Below are 23,566 nucleotides of genomic sequence, written 5' to 3' on the forward strand. Positions count from 1 at the left end.
CGTGACCTCCGTGACAAACTCGCAGCCTTAACTATGAGACTGGCTTTGTCTTCCTGTTATCCCCTGCCTTATTCACTACACACCTTCCAACTTCTACAAAAAATGACACTGAGGTCTTACAGACCAGGGGTTCTCAACCTTTTTCTTTCTAAGCCCCTCTTCCCCACAACAGGCTATAAAAACTCTATGGCACACTTGTGCCACAACAGCAGCTTTTTCTGCATATAAAAGCCAGAGCTGACATTGGGGGTAGCAAGCAGGACAATTGCCCAGGGGGCCCCATGAAGCTAAGTTGCTCAGGCTTCAGCCCCGGGTGAGAGGGCTCGGGGCTTCAGCCCCATCTTCGGAGGGGAGAGGGCTTTAGCTTTCTGCCCTGGGCCTCAGCAATTCTAATGCTGGCCCTGCTTGACAGACCCCCTGAAACCTACTCACCGCCCCCCAGGGGACCCTGAACCCCAGGTTCAGAAGCACCGTTACAGACAGCAGCCTCTTTCACTACAAAGTCTGATCCATCCCCAGAGCATCCTGTGCACTAAATGAGGCAGTGGTCCTGTGGAACAAAGTAGTATGTGATCATACAATAAAAAAAAAAGACAATCACAATGCATATACAAAGGGGCCGAATTAAAGTTGCAATGCAATCTTAATTCAGGCATTTCCTAACTTTTGAGGATTTGATTTTCTACTCTTATTCTTTTAATGGCATTGTGTGTGTAATATGTTTGTAAATAACTTGAGCAGTTAACAGATCATAATTATAGTTTACATCCTCAGTTAGATTTATTCATTCAGATTATGCTTCACAAGCTCACTTGTCCTCTGGACAATATAAACTAAAACAACCAATAAGCTGGAAACTTCATAAACTTACTCTTTTTCGTTAAAAATGGTCTGGAGAGACATTTGTATAAAACGTGGGAAGAAGCTATCTGGAGAGGTGGGTATATTAACTAGGTTCAAGCCTTATTATATTTGTAATTTCTACAGATCTCACTGCAATCACATTTTATTCTTCTAATTTATCTTCTTATATCTTATCATCATCGCTTCTTACTATCTTTTAGCAGTGCAGTAAGTAATGTAATTAACAGTCAAGTATGTTTCATTAACTCCTTCATCCCCTGCCCAGGAGAATCGTGCATGCATTGCGGCATCTTTTGGAAGGGTTTTGTTTTTGTTTTAAAATGTACACATTGTTACCTATTTATATTTGAGATAACATGCTGAAGCAGTATGCCTTGGACTTGGATCAGAAGATAGTGAGGTTTGTGACTGTCCTTGGTTCCCACAGAATTCATTCCAGTCTCTCTGACCAGCCTCCAAGGAAACTCTGTCTACTGCACAGATGAACTCAAATTTAAGACATATGCTCATGAAGCACTAAGCAAGAGAAGAGGGCACCTGCACCAACATCTTTTCTGAATTGGAAAACAAAGTGATCTAATGTCAATTCTGCATTTTCTTTTGTTGCTGGAATGACTGTATAAAAAGGTGTATATGGCTGATAAATGAAAGACAGAATGAAGAATTTCTGATTGGTGATTTGAATCAATGACTAAATGTAAGAACTCTGGAAGAAGATGGGATTTTTCATAGATCATGCTAAATGGTATAAATCAGAGCCTGACTCTACAGAAATATTTTATGTTGAACTCACTGTAGCTGTGCAGAATCAGGCCGTACGCTTTTTAGTATTTCTATCACTCATCTTCAGACTGCCCCATACACATGGAAAAATGTCCAATAGAATTTTAAAATCACCATCTTATTCTCCTTTAGAACCTTCTTTAATACTCACCTCTGCTGTAATGCCTACAGAACATTACTTCTGATAACAGTTATGTAAGTGGGGAGTTGTAACTGATTCTACTAATTGTCTTATCACAACCAAGAAACCTTCAGTCATTCCACACTAAATCAAGTTTGCTGCTTTACCCTTCTCCCCCACTACTTGCTGGTTCAGCTGGTCTTGTAAACTAGGCTGTTAGGGGACAGGGACTGTGATTATGTGTGCGTGCAGCATCTAACATAATGAAGTCCAGATCTGTTTACAGCCTCAAGGCACTACTACAATACAAATGCCACCCTTTTAAGATTTTAGACATAGATAAAACATAAGGGGGTACCCTAACTGTCCACATTGGACTCAGCAACGTTGAAGTCAATCAAATATGGTTAACAGTCTGTCTTCCATTCAACTACTTTTTCATCCCTATGAAGCTCTGGATGCACTTCCAGACAGGATAAACCGTAATCCCACTTCATCAACATTCTTAAATGGTCAACATATAGGTGCTTCTCTCTCTTGCAGGAAATTATTTTCTACTTTATTCCTGTGCCTCATACTCAACAGCCTAGAAAGGAATGGATATTCCTTCAAACCTTTTTGTGAATAAAAGCAGTCACTTATCCCAAGATTTTCAGACCACTGGTTTAAGAACAGCTTTTCAAACACAAAGCTACAGGTGAACACTTCTTTCAACACTCTTTAAAAGCATACAGAAATTTCCCCTATTTTAGCAACCACATAGGAAGAAAGACTACTACGAGTCAAGCCTAAACCAAAAGGGCCTTATGTCCAAGCCTAAAAATTATCAGGTTTAAATAGCACAGATTTACCTACATAAAAGAATCAGAAAATCCAAGCGCTATAATATTCTGTGCGTCTGGCTTGAATGTGGCTCCTAGCAAGATCAACACTATTCTTTCCTAACAAACTTTCCTCGAGAGTTAATCACACGAACCAAAAATGCAAATAAATCAGAGCATGCATTGGCGAACCAGTACCTACATCAAATTATCCAACACCAAAGAGAACCTGAAGGGGAAAAAAGGTGGAGAAGAGCACTGGCTGCTATTCTGACTAATTTCACAAGATCTTAAGTACCTACTCATTCTAAGACTACTTGATTACCCTGAAAATAGATGAGGATTACGAGAAGACTTAAAAGTAGCATGAAACATTTTCAAAATGACAACATTCATTCCAATAAACCTCTCTCCATAATTACCTATCAAAGTAGGTTTTGATATTCCAATTTTAAATTGTGGGGAAAATATATTTAAGGAATGCGCACCAAGCAGGACTTGAAAAATACCACGACACACAATTTAATCAATGCAGTGTATTTGATTTGCCATAGAATGTCCTAGTAATAAGATCAGAAAAGCAAAAACACTTAAGACTGGCTGTGTTTTATTTCTTTAGATTAAGGAAATAAAAAGCAATTATAAAGGGACAGCAAATTGATCATCACAAATGCCTGAAACCTGGTGAAGTGGTGAGTGGTGATGTGACTTGCCCAAGGTCACCTAACAGGCCAGTAAAACGAGATGGGACTATAACCAGATCTACTGAAAAAAATTCTTCATGTATTTGACAGCACTTTGTGTATAGTCACTTTAGTTGTTTCCCCTGAAGCAACTTCTTCCCGGTGAACAGATCCTTTTACCCACGCAGAAGAGTATTTTTCTTTAAAAAATTCAGAGCATACTATTAGAAGGATTCCCTATAAAAATAATTTAAGTTACTAAGTTTTTAAAAATCCAAGTTGACAACACCACTTTACATTCAGGGTAATCAGCAACTACTACAAGAGAAAATTGAAGGGATCTTCTGGAAGAGATCTGTTTCATGTTTAAAATGTAATCTGAACATTCCTTCCCCATTCTGGAAAGAGATTTTCATTTTAATACACAAATGTGATGCATTCATTTTACAATATAGAGAAAAAGGCAATTAGACGTATACCAATCAAAAGCTAATAGCAGTTCTGAATAAGCAAGCAGCTAAAGAATGGTGCAAATGTCATTTCACCTGCTAACTGAATACTTTACCATCACAAAAGCTCTAACCAGCATTATCCTAGGAACCAATGAAATAAGAGTAAGGCCATATCTACACTACTAACTTTGGTTGAAGCAAGTTATAGCAGAGTACAGCCATACTTTGTAAGTCGCCCAGGCGCATGCATACTTAGCTGCTTGAGTTGGAACTGCAGGTACTCATCAGGTGTGCCTCTGTTGATGCAAAGTGCAGTGCACCACGAGTAGGTATTCCAGTGTGCCATCCACTGCTGTCCAGTGCAATGACTTTTGACACATTTTCGCAACGTGTTGTGGGGTAGAAATTACTTGTGCAGCAACCTCTGGGAGCTAGGGGTCAACTTCACAGCATGCAGCTTTCTCCATCCCATAATGCCATCCATATCCCATAAATGTTCACATTTTTTAAAATCCCACAAACCCACATGGCACATTATGGTCTCCACTCTCTGACAGAAGCACAGACCCCACAGACCTCTGTGCTAGTCTGATGAAAGTTGCAAATACAGAACACGATTCTCCTGTATTAAAAGGCCCACCAAAAGTACAGCAACAATAGGGGACATTAGGATTTCTTTGAGGATAGTTTACTAAAAAAAAAAAAAAAAATATAGTGAAAAACAATTCAAGGTTGTTGGTGGCATTCATAAAGCAGTAGCAGTTGATGGAGAGCCCCTTCTGGGCCAAAGAAATGAGAACTGACTGGTGGGATTGCATCGTAATATAGCTGTGGGATGATGAGCAGTGGCTGCAAAACTTGCATAAGTGAAAGGCCACATTCCTGGATGTGTGTGCTGGGCTCACCCCAGCCCTCCAGCGCAGGGACATCAGAATGGAAGTTGCATTGAAGCAGAGAAACAATCACACTCTGGACACTCGCATCACACTTGTGGCCAATGGGAAATCACTTTGGAACTGGAAAATCCACAGTGGGAGCCAGTGTCATACAAGTATTTATGGCCACTAATTTTCTCCTCCTACCCAGGACTAACTCTCAGCAATGTGCAGGACACAGTGGATGGATTTCCAGCAATGGGGTTCCTAAACTGTGGTGGGGTGATACAGGCCACACATTCTTATCTTGGCACAAGCATGCCTTGCCAGAGATTACACCAATAGAAAGGGCTACTTTGCTACAGTTATGAAGCAGTGGTGGACATGGGGGATGCTTCACTGATATCCATGTGGGTTACTGAGGGAAAGTGCAGGACGTTCACATCTTTAAGAACATAAGACTGCTTAAAAAGCTGCAATCAGGGACATTCTTTCCTGACCAGCAGATTACCATTGGTGATACTGAAATGTCAAAAGTGATTCTGGGGACCCAGCCTACCACTTGCTTTCCTGGCTCATGAAGCCATACACTGGCCACCTACAAATCACTAAGGAAAGAGTCAACTACCAGCTCAGCAGATGTAGAACTATTGTTGAATATGCTTTTGGTAGACTGAAGGGATGCTGGCAGAGTTTACTCACTAGATTGGAGCTCAACGAGAAAAATATCCCAGTGGTTACAGCTGTCTGTTGTGTCCTGCATATCATCTGTGAGGCAAAGGGGGCAAAACTGCTGTCAGGGTAGAGGGAGGAGGAGCAGCTGTCTGCTATGAACAGCCAAACACAAAAGCTATCACAAGAGTCCAATGTAGAGCTAGGAGGAGGGAGACTTTGAAAAAGCCCTTAATGTATAGACTCAGCAGTGTTCTGTGCTTCCTGTCATGTCTTTCCCCCGCCCCCAACGTTCATTCTCTGCAATGTTCATGGCAGGGATCTCTGTTTCAGGCTCGTCCAAGGTATTCAGGGTGATTTGTGGGGATCAGATGGGGCCTTCGCCAAATATGGCATGCAGCTCTTTGTAAAAGCAGCAGGCATGTGGCTCAACACCAGACTGATTGTTGGTGCCTCTGGCCTAATGGTATGCCTGGCGAAGTTCCTTGGCTTTCACATGGCACTGCTGCTGATCCTTTTTATACCCCTTTGCCTGCATCCCCGATGCAATCTGCCCATAGATGTCCAAGGTTCTAAAGCTGTGCTTCCACAGCCTCTTCTCCCCACAGGCCCAGGAGATCCAACACCTAGTGTCTCCTCCAGGCAGGAGTTCATCCAGTGTGTGGAGCCAGCATGGATATTTAGGCAGCTGCACAAAAGGGCTAGCTCCGAAGCGTGGAACAGACATTTAAAAAACACAGAGGGACTGAAAGGGGAGATTGGCTTCTGGTTTGTGACCCCTGGGGAATGGGATTTAAAGCATTCTAGAGCAACTGCTGGAGTCAATACAGGTCACACAGTGGCTACACATATATTACATTTACCCTAGTAGGTCAACCATGGCTCCACGCCGTTCAATGAGATGGTTTTACTATGTTTCCATAGGGCGCTTACGTTAACCAGATACATATTTGAGCGTGGACACATGAATGAACAGGTCAATGCAGAGCAACTTACAAAGGCCTAACTTTGTAGTGTAGACCAGGCCTAAGTTAGAAACTATATTCTTATTTATAACCAATTTGTGTGCACAACAAAATCAGTTTACAATATATTTATAGGGGTTCTCCATTTCATGTTTCTGTTAAAATGTACCAGTACGCTGCCTCCTTTTATGTTTGGGGTCCCCAAGTAGGAATATGGAATAAAACAGACTCAATAGCTGGTAATTCTTTAAGGAGTCCTTTCCCCCATCCAGTGACAACACAGTAGTCTGATAAAAACTGCACTGCAGGAGATGCAGATTCTCATACTTTTAAAAAAGCAATCTGGTTGAGTAAACAATCATAGACTTTAAGGTCAGAAGGTACCATTATGATCACCTAGTCTGACCTCCTGCACAACGCAGGCCACAATCTCTCCCACCCACTCTTGTAACAAACCCCTAACTTATGTCTGAGCTATTGAAGTCCTCAAATCATGGTTTAAAGACTTCAAGCTGCAGAGAATCCTCCAGCAAGTGACAAGTGCCCCATGCTGCAGAGGAAGGCGAAAACCCTCAGGGCCTCATCCAATCTGCCCTGGAGAAAAATTCCTTCCTGACCCCAAATATGGCGATTAGCTAAACCCCGAGCATGTGGGCAAGACTCACCAGCCAGACACCCAGGAAAGAATTCTCTGTAGTAACTCAGATCCCACCCCATCTAACATCCCATCACAGGCCATTGGGCATATTTACCGCTAATAGTCGAAGATCAATTAATTGCCAAAATTAGGCCATCCCATCGTATCTCCTCCATAAACTTATCAAACTTAGTCTTGAAGCCAGATATGTCTTTTGCCCCCACTGCTTCACTTGGAAAGCTGTTCCAGAACTTCACTCTTCTGATGGTTAGACACCTTCGTCTAATTTCAACTCTAATCTTTCTGATGGTCAGTTTATATCCATTTGTTCTTCTGTCCACATTGGTACTGAGCTTAAATAATTCTTCTCCCTCCATGGTATTTTCCCTCTGATATATTCATACAGAGGGATCATATCTCCCCTCAGCCTGCTTTTGGTTAGGCTAAACAAGCCAAGCTGTCTGAGTCTCCTTTCATAAGACAGGTTTTCCATTCCTCAGATCATCCTAGTAGCCCTTCGCTGTACCTGTTCGTTTGAATTCATCCTTCTTAAACATGGATATTCCAGATGAGGTCTCACCAGTGCCTTGTATAATGGTACTAACACCTCCTTATCTCTACTGGAAATACCTCGCTTGATGCATTCCCAAGACCGCATTAGCTTTTTTCACAGCCATATCACATTGGCGGCTCATAGTCATCCTGTGATCAAGCAATACTCAGAGGTCCTTCTCCTCCTCTGTTACATCCAAGTGATGCATCCCCAGTTTATAACAGAAATTCTTGTTATTAATCCCTAAATGCACGACCTTGCACTTTTCACTATTAAATTTCATCCTATTATTACTACTCCAGTTTACAAGGTCATCCAGATCTTCCTGTATGATATCCTGGTCCTATATTGGCAATACCTCCCAGCTTTGTGTCATCTGAAAACTTTATTAGCACATTCCTGCTTTTTGTGCCAAGGTCAGTAATAGAAAGATAAAATAAGATTGGTCCCAAAACCGATCCTTGAGGAACTCCACTAATAACCTCCTTCCAGCCTGACAGTGTGACCCGCTGTAGTCTCCCCTTTGACTAGTTCCTTATCCATCTTTCAATTTTCATACTGAGCCCCATCTTTTCCAATTTAGCTAATAATTCTCCATGTGGAACCGTATCAAATGCCTTACTGAAATCGAGGTAAATTAGTTCCACTGCGTTCCCTTTGTGTAAAGGTGCTTTAACACATTTCCAATATGTACCATCTCTACCAGTTGCTGGGTAGGTCAATAGGCATTGTAAAGGAGAACCAGTTTCCAATAAGCCTTAATACAGTTTAATTATCTGAAAGAGATTCAATATTTTAAAAAGTTTTTAAATAAAAGCCATTTCACAATTTAATCCATTGGGTCAGACTCAAAATATGCAGTTAAGTAAAATTATCTTTATTATTTGCAGTTTTTAAATATGGTGAGATGTATTGTTATGTACACAAAGAAAGCAAATATCAAGCTTCTTTAAGTTTTCTTAAAGGTGCGTGGTTGAAGTTGGTCAAAGCACCCAGAGCGCCAACCACAAGTTGATACTATGGCATAACAAAAACGGAGAGCACTAAGAATGACTGATAAGGGCCAGAGCATAACTATGGCAGTGGCTTTCAACCTGGAGTCCGGGGCCCCAAGCAGGTTTCAGGGGCTCCGCCAAGCATGGCCAGCGTTAGACTCGCTGGGCTCAGGGCAGAAAGCCAAAGCCCCATCACATGGAGTTGGAACCCAGGGCCCTGAGCCTTGCCACACAGGGCTGAAGCCGAAGCCTGAGCAATGTAGCTTCATGGGGGCCCCTGTGGCATGGGGCCCCCAGGCAATTGCCCTGCTTTCTATTCCTTAATGACAGCCCTGGCTTTTATATGCAGAAAACCAGTAGTTGTGGCACTGATGGGCCATGGAGGTTTTATAGCATATTGGGATGGGCCTCAGCAAGAAATAGGTTGAAAACCCCTGAACTAGGGGAAGCACATGATAGTGTTTTTGCTTGATTTTGTATGTTTGATGCGATCAACTCTGAAAGTTCTAATCTAATGCAAATTCATTTTTAAATTCTTTACTGAAAAGGCTCTATTTTGTTCAAATTTTCCAGCTGCAATGGCCTTAATTGTTCTATAGCCACTCACTTGTTTAATACTGTCAATTTAAAAACTAGTATTATAGACCACACAAGTGAGACAAGTGTTCAACTAGTTGCATGATAACTTTTGTTCATGGATGGAATGTACTAAGTTGTAACAGGTAAAAAACATGCTGCTTAAATATAGCAAAATTTCTTTTACCAAACCAAGGAAAAAAATTTGGAGCAGAAGAAATTAGACGTAGTTTGAACAGTTGATGTCGTTTGCACTATAAACTTGCATTTATTTGCAACTCTGATTTTTTTTTTTAAACCTGGGAAAAATCAGTGACAAATTGATTATACCGAAAAGGTTCATAGGGACACAATTTCTAACTCAAAAAAAATAAAAAGTTTTCCTTTAATACCTTTGCAATGTACCTAATAATCCTGTGACAAAGCGCAGCCCTCTCCTCCTATCATCTTGTACAAATGCCTCTAACAAGACCAGTTTGTAGACACAAACACATAGTTAATTTGTGACCAATGTATAGTTTATTTGTGTTATCTCAACCATCACCCCTTTCCAGTACTGTGGAGAAACTCCACTTACAGTGATATATAAACATCATCCCCTTTTGCCAGAGGGAAGAGATCTCTCCACACAGATCTCCCTTTATCCCAGTGGTTTTCAAACTGCGGGTTGCAACCCAGTACTGGACTGGGGAATGTAAGACACTGGGTCGTGACAGCTCTGGTCAGCACCGCAGACTGGGCCGTTAAAAGTCCCATCGGTGGTGCTGCCCGGCTAAGGAAGGCTAATCCCTACCTGTTCTGACACAACGCTGCGCCCCAGAAGCGTCCAGCAACAGATCCCGCTCCTAGGCAGGAGGGCCACGGGGCTCCACACGCTGCCCCTGCCCCGAGCATTGGCTCCGCACTTCCATTGGCCAGGAACCGACCAATGGGAGCTGTGGAGTTGGCAGGGGGGAGCAGTGCCTCCAAGTGAGAGACCCAGAGCCACTTGCGTGCCTCCACCTAGGAGCCGGACCTACTGCTGGCCACTTCTGGGGCACAGCGCAGTCCGTGTCAGGACAGGCAGGAAGCCTGCCTTAGCACCCTGGCTGCACCACTGACCAGGAGCCACCTGAGGTAAGCCCGCCCCAACCCCTTGCCCCAATCCCCTGCCCGAGCCCTCGGCCCCCACCAACCCACAGCCCCTTCCTGCACCCCAAACCCCTCATCCCCAGCCCAGAGCCCTGACCCCCTCCTGCACCCCAACCCCCTGTCCCAACACAGAGCCCCTGTCTAGGGGACAATTTCCACACCTCATAGCCTCATCCCAACCCTCTGCTTCAGCCCTGAACCCCTCCCACACCCCAAACCGCTCATCCCCAGCTCCGCTGTGTGAAAGGCATCAATAATTTTTCTCAACTGGGTCGACCAGAAAAAAATAGTTTGAAAACCACTGCTTTATCCTGTCTAGCCACTCCCTCTCTCTCATTGCCCCTTATGCACTCCCTTCCTCTGCACCTTTCTACTCCTTCGGGATCACCAAATCTCAGAATTTTAATCTTTTCATTTGAGTAAGGAAAATAGTTTCTCTGATTCTGCAATGACAGTAAGAATAATAAAATGAACTCAATTAGCTAGAAATATTAATTGCAATTATCAGAAGTTGGGTTGCTGCATCACTGATAGAGGGCTGAATGGACTTCTGTCATATACATTTAGGAAGTTTAGAAGTGTGAGCAACAAGGCTGATGTCGTGGTGGGAGTCTGCTATAGACCACCGGACCAGGGGGATGAAGTGGACGAGGCTTTCTTCCAGCAACTCACAGAAGTTACTAGATCGCAGACCCTGGTTCTCATGGGACACTTCAATCACCCTGATATCTGCTGGGAGAGCAATACAGCGGTGCACAGACAATCCAAGAAGTTTTTGGAAAGGGTAGGGGACAATTTCCTGGTGCAAGTGCTGGAGGAACCAACTAGGGGCAGAGCTCTTCTTGACCTGCTGCTCACAAACTGGGAAGAATTAGTAGGGGAAGCTAAAGTGGATGGGAACATGGGAGGCAGTGACCATGAGATGATCGAGTTCAGGATCCTGACACAGGGAAGAAAGGAGAGCAGCACAATACGGACCCTGGACTTCAGAAAAGCAGACTGACTCCCTCAGGGAACGGATGGGCAGGATCCCCTGGGAGAATAACATGAGGGGGAAAGGAGTCCAGGAGAGTTCGCTGTATTTTAAAGAATCCTTATTGAGGTTACAGGGACAAACCATCCCGATCTGTAGAAAGAACAGTAAATATGGCAGGCGACCAGCTTCGCTTAACAGTGAAATCCTTGCTGATCTTGAACACAAAAAAGAAGCTTACAAGAAGTAGAAGATTGGACAAATGACCAGGGAAGAGTATAAAAATATTGCTCGGGGATGCAGGAGTGAAATCAAGAAGGCCAAATCACACCTGGAGTTTCAGCTTGCAAGAGATGTTAAAACTAACAAGAAGGGTTTCTTCAGGTATGTTAGCAACAAGAAGAAAGTCAAGGAAAGTGTGGGCCCCTTACTGAATGAGGGAAGCAACCTAGTGACAGAGGATGTGGAGAAAGCTGATGTACTCAATGCTTTTTTTTGCCTCTGTCTTCACAAACAAGGTCAGCTCCCAAACTACTGCACTGGGCAGCACAGCATGGGGAGGAGGTGACCAGCCCTCTGTGGAGAAAGAGGTGGTTCAGGACTATTTAGAAAAGCTGGACAAGCACAAGTCCATGGGGCCAGATGCGTTGCATCCGAGAGTGCTAAAGGAGTTGGCGGATGTGATTGCAGAGCCATTGACCATTATCTTTGAAAACTCATGGCAATCCGGGGAAGTCCCGGATGACTGGAAAAAGGCCAATGTAGTGCCCATCTTTAAAAAAGGGAAGGAGGAGGATCCTGGGAACTACAGGACAGTCAGCATCACCACAGTCCCTGGAAAAATCATGGAGCAGGTCCTCAAGGAATCAATTCTGAAGCACTTAGAGGATAGGAAAGTTATCAGGAACAGTCAGCATGGATTCACCAAGGGCAAGTCATGCCTGACTAATCTAAATTGCCTTCTATGAAGAGATAACTGGCTCTGTGGATGAGGGGAAAGCAGTGGGCGTGTTGTTCCTTGACTTTAGCAAAGCTTTTGACACTTTCTCCCACAGTATTCTTGCCAGCAAGTTAAAGAAGTATGGGCTGGATGAATGCACTATAAGGTGGGTAGAAAGTTGGCTAGATTGTCGGGCTCAACGGGTAGTGATCAATGGCTCCATGTCTAGTTGGCAGCCGGGATCAAGTGGAGTGCCCCAAGGGTCGCTCCTCGGGCCGGTTTTGTTCAATATCTTCATAAATGATCTGGAGGATGGTATGGATTGCACCCACAGCAAGTTTGCAGATGACACTAAACTGGGAGGAGAGATAGATATGCTGGAGGGTAGGGATAGGATACAGAGGGACCTAGACAAATTGGAGGATTGGACCAAAAGAAATCTGATGACGTTTAACAAGGACAAGTGCAGAGTCTTGCACTTAGGACAGAAGAATCCCATGCACTGCTACAGACTAGGGACCGAATGGCTCAGCAGCAGTTCTGCAGAAAAGGACCTAGGGGTTACAGTGGACGAGAAGCTGGATAGGAGTTAACAGTATGCCCTTGTTGCAAAGAAGGCCAATGGCATTTTGGGATGTATATGTAGGGGCATTGCCAGCAGATTGAGGGACTTCCCCTCTATTCGACATTGGTGAGGCCTCATCTGGAGTACTGTGTCCAGTTTTGGGCCCCACACTACAAGAAGGATGTCGAAAAATTGGAAAGAGTCCAGAGGAGGGCAACAAAAATGATTAGGGGACTGGAACACATGACTTATGAGGAGAGGCTGAGGGAACTGGGATTGTTTAGTCTGCAGAAGAGAAGAATGAGGGGGGATTTGATAGCTGCTTTCAACTGCCTGAAAGGGGGTTCCAAAGAGGATGGTTCTAGACTGTTCTCAGTGGTAGCTGATGACAGAACAAGGAGTAATGGTCTCAAGTTGCAGTGGGGGAGGTTTAGGTTGGATATTAGGAAAAACTTTTTCACTAGGAGGGTGGTGAAACTCTGGAATGCGTTACCTAGGGAGGTGGTGGAATCTCCTTCCTTAGATATTTTTAAGGTCAGGCTTGACAAAGCCATGGCTGGGATGATTTAGTTGGGGATCGGTCCTGCTTTGAGCAGGGGGTTGGACTAGATGACCTCCTGAGGTCCCTTCCAACCCTGATATTCTATGATTCTATGAATGCAAAATCTCATTTGATGGTTCAACAGATGACAAACTGTGATACTCCCTATTACAAGCCCTAATTTATACACTACTATTCTGCTCTACTGCTGAGAAACATATTAAACAAATGATAGTGTTTTTTTAAAAAAAAAAGACATGGCAATTTCTGAATTGTGTGGATCGTGCTGACCTTTGTCACTTTTCTTTTGAATATTTGACACACTTGTTACACACACTTAAGATATAACGACATTTCTGGAAAGGAACAGAAAAATTTCTACTGAGCCAGGAAAAGCCATTCAAAACGTTAGTCTATGCAATGAGCTGTCTGGAATTCTACTGTTAATTATATACAAACCAGCCACTAAAAAGAAGTCATGCTCATCCATGGCAAATACAATGTTGTCCAATACAAGTTGAACCATCTCCTTCAGCTTGTACAGAATCTCAAATTTCACGTACAGAAATGGTCAAGTTTCAAGCCCTCATGGTTGCGAAAACCTTAAAAAATGTGTACCACGTATAACTGATACTGCATCTGCCAGGCAGTGGGAACTGCTGATTGTTTTCTTAGTTAATAAGAGAACAGCTTCTGCTATTGCACTGCTTGGACTGTAGACTTTACAACTGTTCATCCATGTGCTCTGCTGTTCAGCTGGGATGAGCCTTTCCCCACACTCCTACATTCCCCACAATCCTAGTTCTTTCATACTTCCCCTCTCCTAGGCCAGGGCTATTCTAGCCTCACCTTTCTGCTAGCTGAGATTAATAAATCTAAGGGACTCCTCCCATTCTGTTGCCTTGCAGCGTTTATCCCACAACTGACCCTAGTTTCTAATTCCCTATGCCTCTGGAGGCAGACTTAAGACTCAGGCTATGTCTACACTAACACTTATACTGATCTAACTTATGTTGCTCAAGGGTATGAATAAGCCACCCCCCTGAGCGACATAAGAGCCACCGACCTAAGAGCCAGTGTGGATAGCATTATGTCAGTGGGAGAGTTTCTCCCATCAGCATAACTACCGCTGACCGTTGGAGGTGGATTAATTACATTGACGGGAGAGCTCTCTTCTGTTGTCTTAGATTGGCTACACTAGAGAGCTTACAGCAGTGCAGCTGTAAGCTCTCTAGTGTAGCTATAGCTTTAGGGCATGGCTACACTTGCAGATGTAGAGCGCTTTGAGTTAAACCAGCCTTCGTAGAGCACAGTAGGGAAACCGCTGCAGTCTGTCCACACTGACAGCTTCAAGTGCTCTGGCGTGGCCACATTTGCGGCACTTGCAGCGGCACTGGGAGTGGTGCATTATGGGCAGCTATCCCAGCATGCAAGTGGCTGCAACGTGCTTTTCAAATGGGTGGGGTGGGGTGTGATGGAGTCTGTTGTGTATATGTCGGGGAGAGAGAGTGGGTTTTAGGGGGGGCTGAGATCACGTCAGCATGCTGTCTTGTAAGTTCAAACAGCAACAGACCCGCCCCCGTCGCCTCTCTCTCACACAGTATTCCAAACTAATGGTTGCTTTGTCTCGGAGCAAATAAGCAGCTGGCTGTCAGAAACGGAGCTTTCAAAGGGCATTTCTGCATTCCTATAGCCGATTCCAAACAATGACAGGAGTGGCCACTTGACTTAAGGGGATTATGGGACGTTTCCAGAGGCTGATCAGAGTGCAGTAAAGCAACACCTCGTTTAAAGTGGTGCTGCGGTGCTCCAGCGAGGGCGCAGCAAACATTATTCCACTCGCTGAGGTGGAGTATCAACAGCGCTGTAGCCGCAGAGTCAGAGCGCTCTACGTGTCTTGCCAGTGTGGACAGGTAGTGAGCTAGTGAGCCCGGGGCTCCTTTATTGCACTGTATCTCCCAAGTGTAGCCAAGCCCTTAGTTCCCCATCCAGGGAAGGGTCAAAGAGCCCAAAAGCTCTAGTGTGCTTCTCCATAAACATGCAGGGAATAAGGCAGAACCCTCAGTCCCTCTGGAGAATGCAGGGTATGATTCTAAAAGGGAGCATTCAAGAAGCTAGGTCAGGCACCTGGCAATAGGGGAACAGATGAGTGACTGTGGTTTTGAAGTGCTTCTGCCGAGATGTAATGGATTTGGTGGGAAAGGGAAGATAACTGATGTCTCAGACATGAAAGGTGAGTGAGTAATGGATGGAGTATCTGTATCAACAATACAAATGGGGCTTGTCAGAGTGTGACCTACTTGATCAGAGTGAAAAGGATAAGAAATAGGCATATAGTGTGTGTCCAGATGAATATTTGCACACTTAATATGTGCATGATTTTATTGAGTAGGGATTGTCATTTTCTTATGCAAATAAAGGTGAATTAGATTTCTCCCCATGCTGATAAGCTCTTTCGACAGTTTTGCAAGATTGATGGAAGTATTATACAATTTTAAAGGGGAAAAACACTAGATATTTCTTATATTTTATTATGGTGAATCAAAAACTCACTGCATTTATTTGGTTCCAAAAACCATGGAAACCTACATTTCAGCAGTTAGTTCCTCTCTCTCCACAAACTAAATAGATTTTCTGGATATTTTGCAAATTTCCAGTTGCTCGCCAATCTCCAGTGCTGGCTTTTTTCCTAGTAAATTCACATAAATTCATTACCCTGCTGTATATGATACAAGGAATACTTACATGTTAAACAAAAAAAACAAAAAAAGGTGTCATCTGTAAAAAGCCACATTTTCCTCTCTTCTCCCCACATGACCTTCTGCAACATAGTCTGAGATTAGCATACTGGGAGAAAACAAAAGCAGAAAGGCCTGGATTCTGCAGTTGTTTCTTTAATGTAGTAAGGAAATGAAATAGTTTATTTAAGACTGAACTGACCAAAACTGGGACAAAAATTGAAAGAAATATTTTATTTGAGAGAACAGCCCCACATTCTTTTCAGTACAAGTCTTCCACTCACTACTACAGAGGCAAAATTAAAGTTGCGGGAGTACAAGAGTTATCTTCTGTATCTAGTTCTTTGGAGATGTCAAGGATGCTTCCACTTTGGGGAGATTAACCTCCAATAACGTCAGCCTGTAAAGAGCTAGCTGAAAACTGATGGACTATTCTCCCAAATTGGACAGCATATCTAGTTGCCAAGTCTAGAGAATAATGCTGCATAAATGCTCAAACTGACTCCAAGTTGCAACCTTGCATACCTCTGAGATAGACACATTCCTCAGACATATTGTTTTTGGCCTGATGGAACAAGTTTCAGGACTATGAGATAAGAGACACCCACAAGGTCATAATGTTTGTATATAAGGTTGTATCCACTTACACAAGATGAGCAGAATTTATCTGAACTTACTTTTATGAACTTATTTTTATAAACTACAGTCTAGAGACAGGTTTCAAAGTGGTAGCCGTGTTAGTCTGTATCAGGAAAAAGAATGAGGAGTACTTGTGGCACCTTAGAGACTAAAATTTGAGCATAAGCTTTCGTGGGCTAAAATCCACTTCATCAGATGCATGCAGTGGCAAATACAGTAGGAAAATACACACACACAGAACATGAAAAAATGAGTGTTGCTATACACACTATAACGAGAGGCAGTAATTAAGAGTTCCCAATCCACACAACCTAGCTTCCCATGGTAGGAAATGTGGCTTAGGAGAAAAGTAGCCAACAGGGCCTGAATCTTTAGTTCTTCATATTCAAAATGATGACCAACAATACATTTTTAAGAGATAGTATTTGAGAAGCTGGAGTTACAGTGATCATTCTCTTAAAGGCTCAAATGATACCTAAGTCCACAATCCTATGGTGATTCATGAATAGATTGGTAAGACATTACATAGTTCATTTAAGAATCTTGACAAGTTATTCAAACTACCTCTACTTGAAAACAGGAAGCCAATATCAAACAATACAAAAACAGAAAATATTCTGAGCAGCTAATCTGAACAAAACAAGAGAAACCTGCATAGCTAGAAAAAAAATGGAACTTGAACAAAGTCTGTGTCAGAACTTACTGGTTGGCAGATGGTGGGATGCCACCAACAGAAAAAAAAGTCAAAGACAAAGAACCAGACTTATCTTATTTCACTATCATGATAGCTGTTATATTTATTGCAAAGTGGCTGTTTGGCCTCCTGAACCTGCAGATGTTATGCGGAGTAATACTCTTTCCTATATGTTGAAGGGGTTGGGTTTGTAAGTAGACCTGAGCTCTAGTGGTGAGGCTCAGTGGTTTGCTCATCCAGCAGCCTGTTTCAGGCTGCATGCCTTCATTAGGTCTTGGAATACCATTCACAGATTGTAATTACAAATAAATGAAGGTCCATAACTCCCTGCAGTTAATTAAAGTGAACTAAACTCTTTTTCCACACATCCTCCTTCCAGGCAAAACACTAGATAGGATTCCTATTACGTGACTACAAAGCACTTTTGAAACTAATTTTTTTTTACACTGGTTAAATCATTGAACATAAACCTGATATGTATTTTTTAGCTTCCAAATGAATCAGACCAAAAAAAACTGTTCTCCATGTCCACTGAAGGTAGATTGTGCACACACGCGCACGCTCACTCCACTGTAGGTGACGTCAGCAGTTCATTTACAGGTGGGGAGACTTCAGATCATCTGAGGAGAGACCACCACACTGACTTGCCAAAGCTGGCATCATCAAGAGAGGACTGAGTGATGGTATAATGAACAGAAAGGTATACACAGATGACTCTGTTGCTCCCTTGCATATATCCACTATTGGAACATTGCTCAGGAAAGCTGAAGTGGTGCACTAAGTTCTGATGGAGTGAGCTGTTTTTCTTGATGGAGGAGACACTTCAGCAAGCTCGTACCAGAATTTGACAGTCAGAAGCCCAGCGAGATTTGCCGAGATGACACTGGTTGATCCTTAGCTCTTTCAGCATAAGCCACAAGGTCTGAGGAAAGATCTAAAGGGTCTTGTATGGTCCAAGAAAAACACCAGGGCTCTACGAACATCCAAGATATGGAGGTGCTTCTTTTGCCTTACACAAATGGGGCTTTGGGGGGGAAACACCAGAAAGTTAATGGTTTGGTTTAGAAGAAAGGCTGACACTACTTTAGGCATGAACTTAGGATGTTGCCTAGGGCAGTGCTTCTCAACCAGGGATACGCATATCCAGAGGTCTTCCAAGTGGTACATCAACTCTTCTAGATATTTGCTTAGTTTTATAACAGGCCACATAAAAAGCAGTAGTGAAGTCACTACAAATTAAAATGTCACACAATGACTTATTTATACGGCTTTATATAGTATACACTGAATTGTTTATTTTATAATTGATTTATAATTATATGGTAAAAATGAGAAAGTAAGCAATTTTTCAGTAATAGTGTGCTATGACACGCTATTGTATTTTTGTGTCTGATTTTGTAAGCAAGCAGTTTTTAAGTGAGGAGAAACTTGGGGTATGCAAGACAAATCAGACTCCTGAAAGGGATACAGTCGTCTGGAAGGGTTAAGAGCCACTGGCCTAGGGAACACCCTGTCCTTATGAAAGGCCATGAAAGGGTAGGAGAGCCTAAAGTTCTGAAACCCTCCTTGCGTTAGTAATTGCCACCAAAAACATCATCTTGGACCTGGCCAAGAAGTTAACAAAAATTTCTAGAGTAATTTAGTCATATCCTTTGCTCGCAGTTATATGACTCTTATATAGTAAATTTAACACATTTAAGATTTTTTTCTATTGTGTTCACTGTTCCTCAAAGTGCTTAAGTGGTAAGTACAAACCATGAATATGAAATAAGCAAGATACAAGACTGTATCTTTCAATTTTGTACAGCAACTAATGCTCTATAGGTATTACAATATAAGAACCTCTACACAGTCCAGCAAAACTCTGCTTTGTGGTTCTCTGCCTATGTGTAGCTATATTACAGAATCAAGATATATACAATTAATGTGGATAACTGAGACTGCAAGTATTATACATGTAACCAAGGCATGATACTAAAAAAAAGTATCTTTTCATTATTTAAATATTGTGTTTGGCTTAAAGGCTGACACTTATCTATATGGATTCCCTCTACAGCTCCTGAAACTAGGAAGATGTCAAGACCTATAGGCAAGGATTCTATTTGAAGCTGGATCTCAAAAGGATAAAAATGTGGTGATAGTTTCTCTTTATAATGTGCTCTGAATTTATGCTGTGTTCAATGAGCCTGTTGCATCATGGTTATGATTTTTTTTTTTTTACATAAAAAGATGAATTACCCCTCTAGTTTAACCCACCAAATCTGCTTACTAAAAATCAAATTCAGTCTTTTCCTCATGCTTTTACTGGGGGGGAAATACTTTAGAAAGAAGAAAGTCAACTAGAATATACTCCTGAGAAAGAGTCCCCCTTCTGTCCATAGAACATTGATCTCAATGCTCAAGAGCGTTTTCTCCCAAAACTCTAAAGGAGATATTATCTAATTTATTTCCCCACCCACCTATCTAGTTTTTAGTCATGGGATTTCATTCTAGAGCTGATCAACCAGAACGGTACTCACCCTCACCAAACTTAAAAATTTTATCTAATTACCAGATTCCTACCCCACCTCCCTCACTTTTTTGTGTGATCTGATGGTATGGTACTGCACGCCCAATCTTGGATCTTTGAAAATCATTGTGCATAAGCCTAAAAATACTTACATGCCAAAATGTCAAGTCCTACGTACACAAACATGACTTTAAACGTTTAGAGTCTGTGAGGCAATCTTAATTTTAATCACAAATCTGTCTACCTATGAATTAGGGCTGTCAAGCAATTAAAAAAATTTCTCTCGATTAATCACGCTGTTAAACAATAATAGAATACCATTTATTTAAATATTTTGGATGTTTTCTACATTTTCAAATATATTGATTTCAATTACAACACAGGATACAAAGTGTACAGTGCTCACTATATATTTATTTTGATTACAAATATTTGCACCTTTTAAAAACAAAAGAAACAGCATTTTTCAATTCACCTAATACAAGTACTGTAGTACAATCTCTATCATAAAAGTTTAACTTACAAATGTAGAATTATGTACAAAAAAAAACTGCATTCAAAAATGAAATGTAAAACTTCAGAGCCTAAAAGCTCACTCAATCCTACTTCAGCCAAATCGCTCAGACAAACAAAGTGTGGTTAAAATTTGCAGAAGATAATTCTGCCTGCTCTCGTTTACAATGTCACCTGAAAGTGAGAACAGGCACTCGCATGGCAACAGTGTAGCCAGCATTGCAAGATATTTACATGCCACATGTGCTGAAGATTCATATGTCCCTTCATGCTTCAACCACCATTCCAGAGAACATGGGTCCATGCTGATGATGGGTTTTGCTTGATAAAGATCCAAAGCAGAGCAGACTGATACATGCTCATATTCATCATCTGAGTCAGATGCCACCAGCAGAAGGTTGATTTTTTTTTTTTTTGGATCGTTTGCATTCTGCAGTTTCTGCATCTGAGTGTTACTCTTTTAAGACTTCTGAAAACCATGCTCCACACTTCGTCCCTCAAGATTTTGGAAGGCACTTCAGATTCTTAAACCTTGGACTGAGTGCTGTAGCTCTTTTTAGAAATCTCACATTGGTACCTTCTTTGTGTTTTGTCAATTCTGCTGTGAAAGTGTTCTTAAAATGAACACATGCTGGGTCATCATCCGAGACTGCTATAACATGAAATATATGGCAGAACGCAGGTAAAACAGACATACAATTCTCCCCCAAGGAGTTTAGTCACAAATTTAATTAATGCATTTTTTTTTTCTAAATGAACATCAGCAGCATGGAAGCATGTCTTCTGGAATGGCGGCTGAAAAATGAAGGGGCATACGAATGTTTAGCATATCTATAAATACCCTGCAACGCCAGCTACAAAAGTGCCATGCAAATGCCTGTTCTTACGTTCAGGTGACATTGTAAATAAAAAGCAAACAGCATTATCTCCCTTAAATGTAAACAAACTTGTCTGTCTTCGTGCCTGGCTGAACAAGAAGTAAGACTGAGTGGACCTGTAGGCTCTACAGTTTTACACTGTTTTCTTTTTGAGTGCAGTGATGCAACAACAAAAAACCTACATTTGGAAGTTACACTTTCACGACAAAGAGATTGCACTACAGTACTTGTATGAGGCGAACTGAAAAATACTATTTCTTTTGTTTATCTTTTTACAGTGCAAATATTTGTAATTTGGCATTTTTAAACACAATTGTAAGACTCCAGTTTCTTAACGCATCATGCACAAAATCTGAATGTAAACTGGGCTTGAGAACTAGAGTCTCAGACTGAAAACATATGTAATGGGCCTTAAACAGAAGCAAAAAAAACCTGACACCAAATGTCCCTGTCCCAGTTTTCTATGTCCTTGGTCCTGAGTGCAGAATACAAGCTATTACTGCTCTTCATAAACAATATCTATTTGTAACACTAAACTCAATTTCCAGTGAATCAACATTTTAAAGTTTGGTAAGAAAAACTCATATGGACTCATAAAGGACAGGAGATTGACTGCTGAACGCTCAGTTTTTTAAAAAATGTTGAAGGCTGAAATAAAGGTACAGGAACATTGCTAAGACATAAATAGCACAATAATACATGATTGATATGAACATCAATATGGTATCAACAAGAAACAGAAGTGCTATAAATAAAGAGGGTAACAAGTGCATATGGAAGGACAGAAAAAGATTCCTACCTTTAAACCGACTGCTATAAGATCTGTAACAACACTGTATGAAAAAAAATGAAGAGAGAAAATGGAAAAAGTTAGAGAGCAAGTTATTGCAAAGGCAGTGATAAATAAGGTTAAAGAAAGAAAGAAAAACATTGTTATAAATTATAAAGGAAAGAATGTGATGAGTTGTGGAATTTTTTTGTTTGTTTTATTTTGTTTTTTGCAAAGGAAACTGGATAATCTAGTAATGCACAGTATGAAATAAAGCAAAGTTTTAGCTGGTGGGAGCACAGCAAGTGATAGCAATTCCGCTCAGTCACTGTAAAAAGGGCATATACAATTATGTAATTTTTCATTTTGACATAATTTCTCCATACACACCCTCAAAAAAGTAAAAGTAAAAGGAACACTGGACTGTAACATTTATTTCTCCCCTGCCCCTGGAATTACAAGTATGTATCAAGTCTATTTTTGTAGCCCAAATTTCCACTGTTCTTCAAAACTGAGCGTGTATGTATAGATTTTACAGAAGTGAGAAAGTTACATTTTAAAAAATCATTTCCTCCCGCAGATCAGGAAAATGTCATGAAAATATGTCAATCAAGAGGATCTCAATTAAATCTGTCCTTTCCTACCCTCAACTGCTTCACCAGAAACTAAGTTAGGGGTATCAAACTAATTCTGTAGAAAGAATTCAACTTTTTAAACTATGGGGTTGGCAATGCTGAAACTAAGTGGCCAAAAATGTTAAATCAGGCCCACAAAATCACAAAGATTTTTTAAAAAAAGGGGGGGGGGGGAGAAGGTTTTTGCTTTCTGTTTTTGCCTAGTATTTGCCTTCTGATTTTGAGTCTTCAGAAATTATGTTTTTAAGCTTTTCTCTGCAACCATGAGGGCCAGGAATGAACTTTTATAAATGAAAGCTGAGATTCTCACCTAACCACATGACTCCAGAACCTGAGGCTTTTACGAATACACCAAATGTGGCAAGAGTGGCAATAAAATCATGAGAGTTCACAACACTGGACTGGGATATAAATTTAGGACTACGTGCTATTCTCAGTCCCACTAATGTCAATGAAAAATTTGCATAAAGATGGATGGTAGAATATATGACCTTTATAGATTAGCTAAAAGTTCAGTTACTATTTCTTCAGTGCTATCTGATATCCAGCTTCACTCAGTGGGGAAAATATGCTTACATTTATGACACCCACTATTCTTGTCTCGTCTTCCCTTTCTATTCTCCTTTCTCCATTTTTCAACCACTTCCCTGACTGTCCCTCTGTTCTTTCTCCTGCATTTCCTTCCCTGCAGCAACTTCCAATTCCCATTCCCAGTGGGAAACACTTCCATACCCTACCCCATACCATCCATTTAACTGAACAGCAATAAAATACAGTACTTATGGATATGTCTACACTACAGCGGCTCAGCAACACCACTGCAGCTTTCCTACTGTAACACTGTAGGGTAAATTTTTTACCCCCTGTGCTATGTAGGTAGGTCAACCTATGTTTTAGATGTAAGCCAGGCCTTAATACTGGTATTAGTACCATCTCTAAGCTTTAGAGTTCTCAACACCCCAATGAAATGAATGAAGGGCAAAGGGCAAACCTCTAAAATTCATTGTTTCAAGCTACTTGGCGTCTCAAGAAGACAATAGTGAA

At 41.6% G+C, this 23,566-nt stretch overlaps 1 protein-coding gene across 3 annotated transcripts in view; it reads right to left on the minus strand.

Annotated features, from left to right (window-relative positions):
- PTBP3 (polypyrimidine tract binding protein 3) overlaps positions 1-23,566 on the minus strand; it is a 119,062-nt gene that overhangs the window by 87,360 nt on the left and 8,136 nt on the right. Inside the window, exon 2 of one of the 3 annotated variants that reach the window (XM_084628913.1) lies at positions 21,918-21,951. The exons of the other annotated variants lie outside the window; for them this stretch is intronic. Within the exon in view, the coding sequence (XP_084485039.1) occupies positions 21,918-21,951 (34 nt within the window). The remainder of the gene's footprint in view (positions 1-21,917; positions 21,952-23,566) is intronic. 3 annotated transcript variants of the gene reach the window in all.

The sequence above is a fragment of the Lepidochelys olivacea genome (assembly GCF_965140295.1).
Source record: "Lepidochelys olivacea isolate rLepOli2 genome assembly, chromosome: 5".
NCBI classification, from domain to species: domain Eukaryota; kingdom Metazoa; phylum Chordata; order Testudines; family Cheloniidae; genus Lepidochelys; species Lepidochelys olivacea.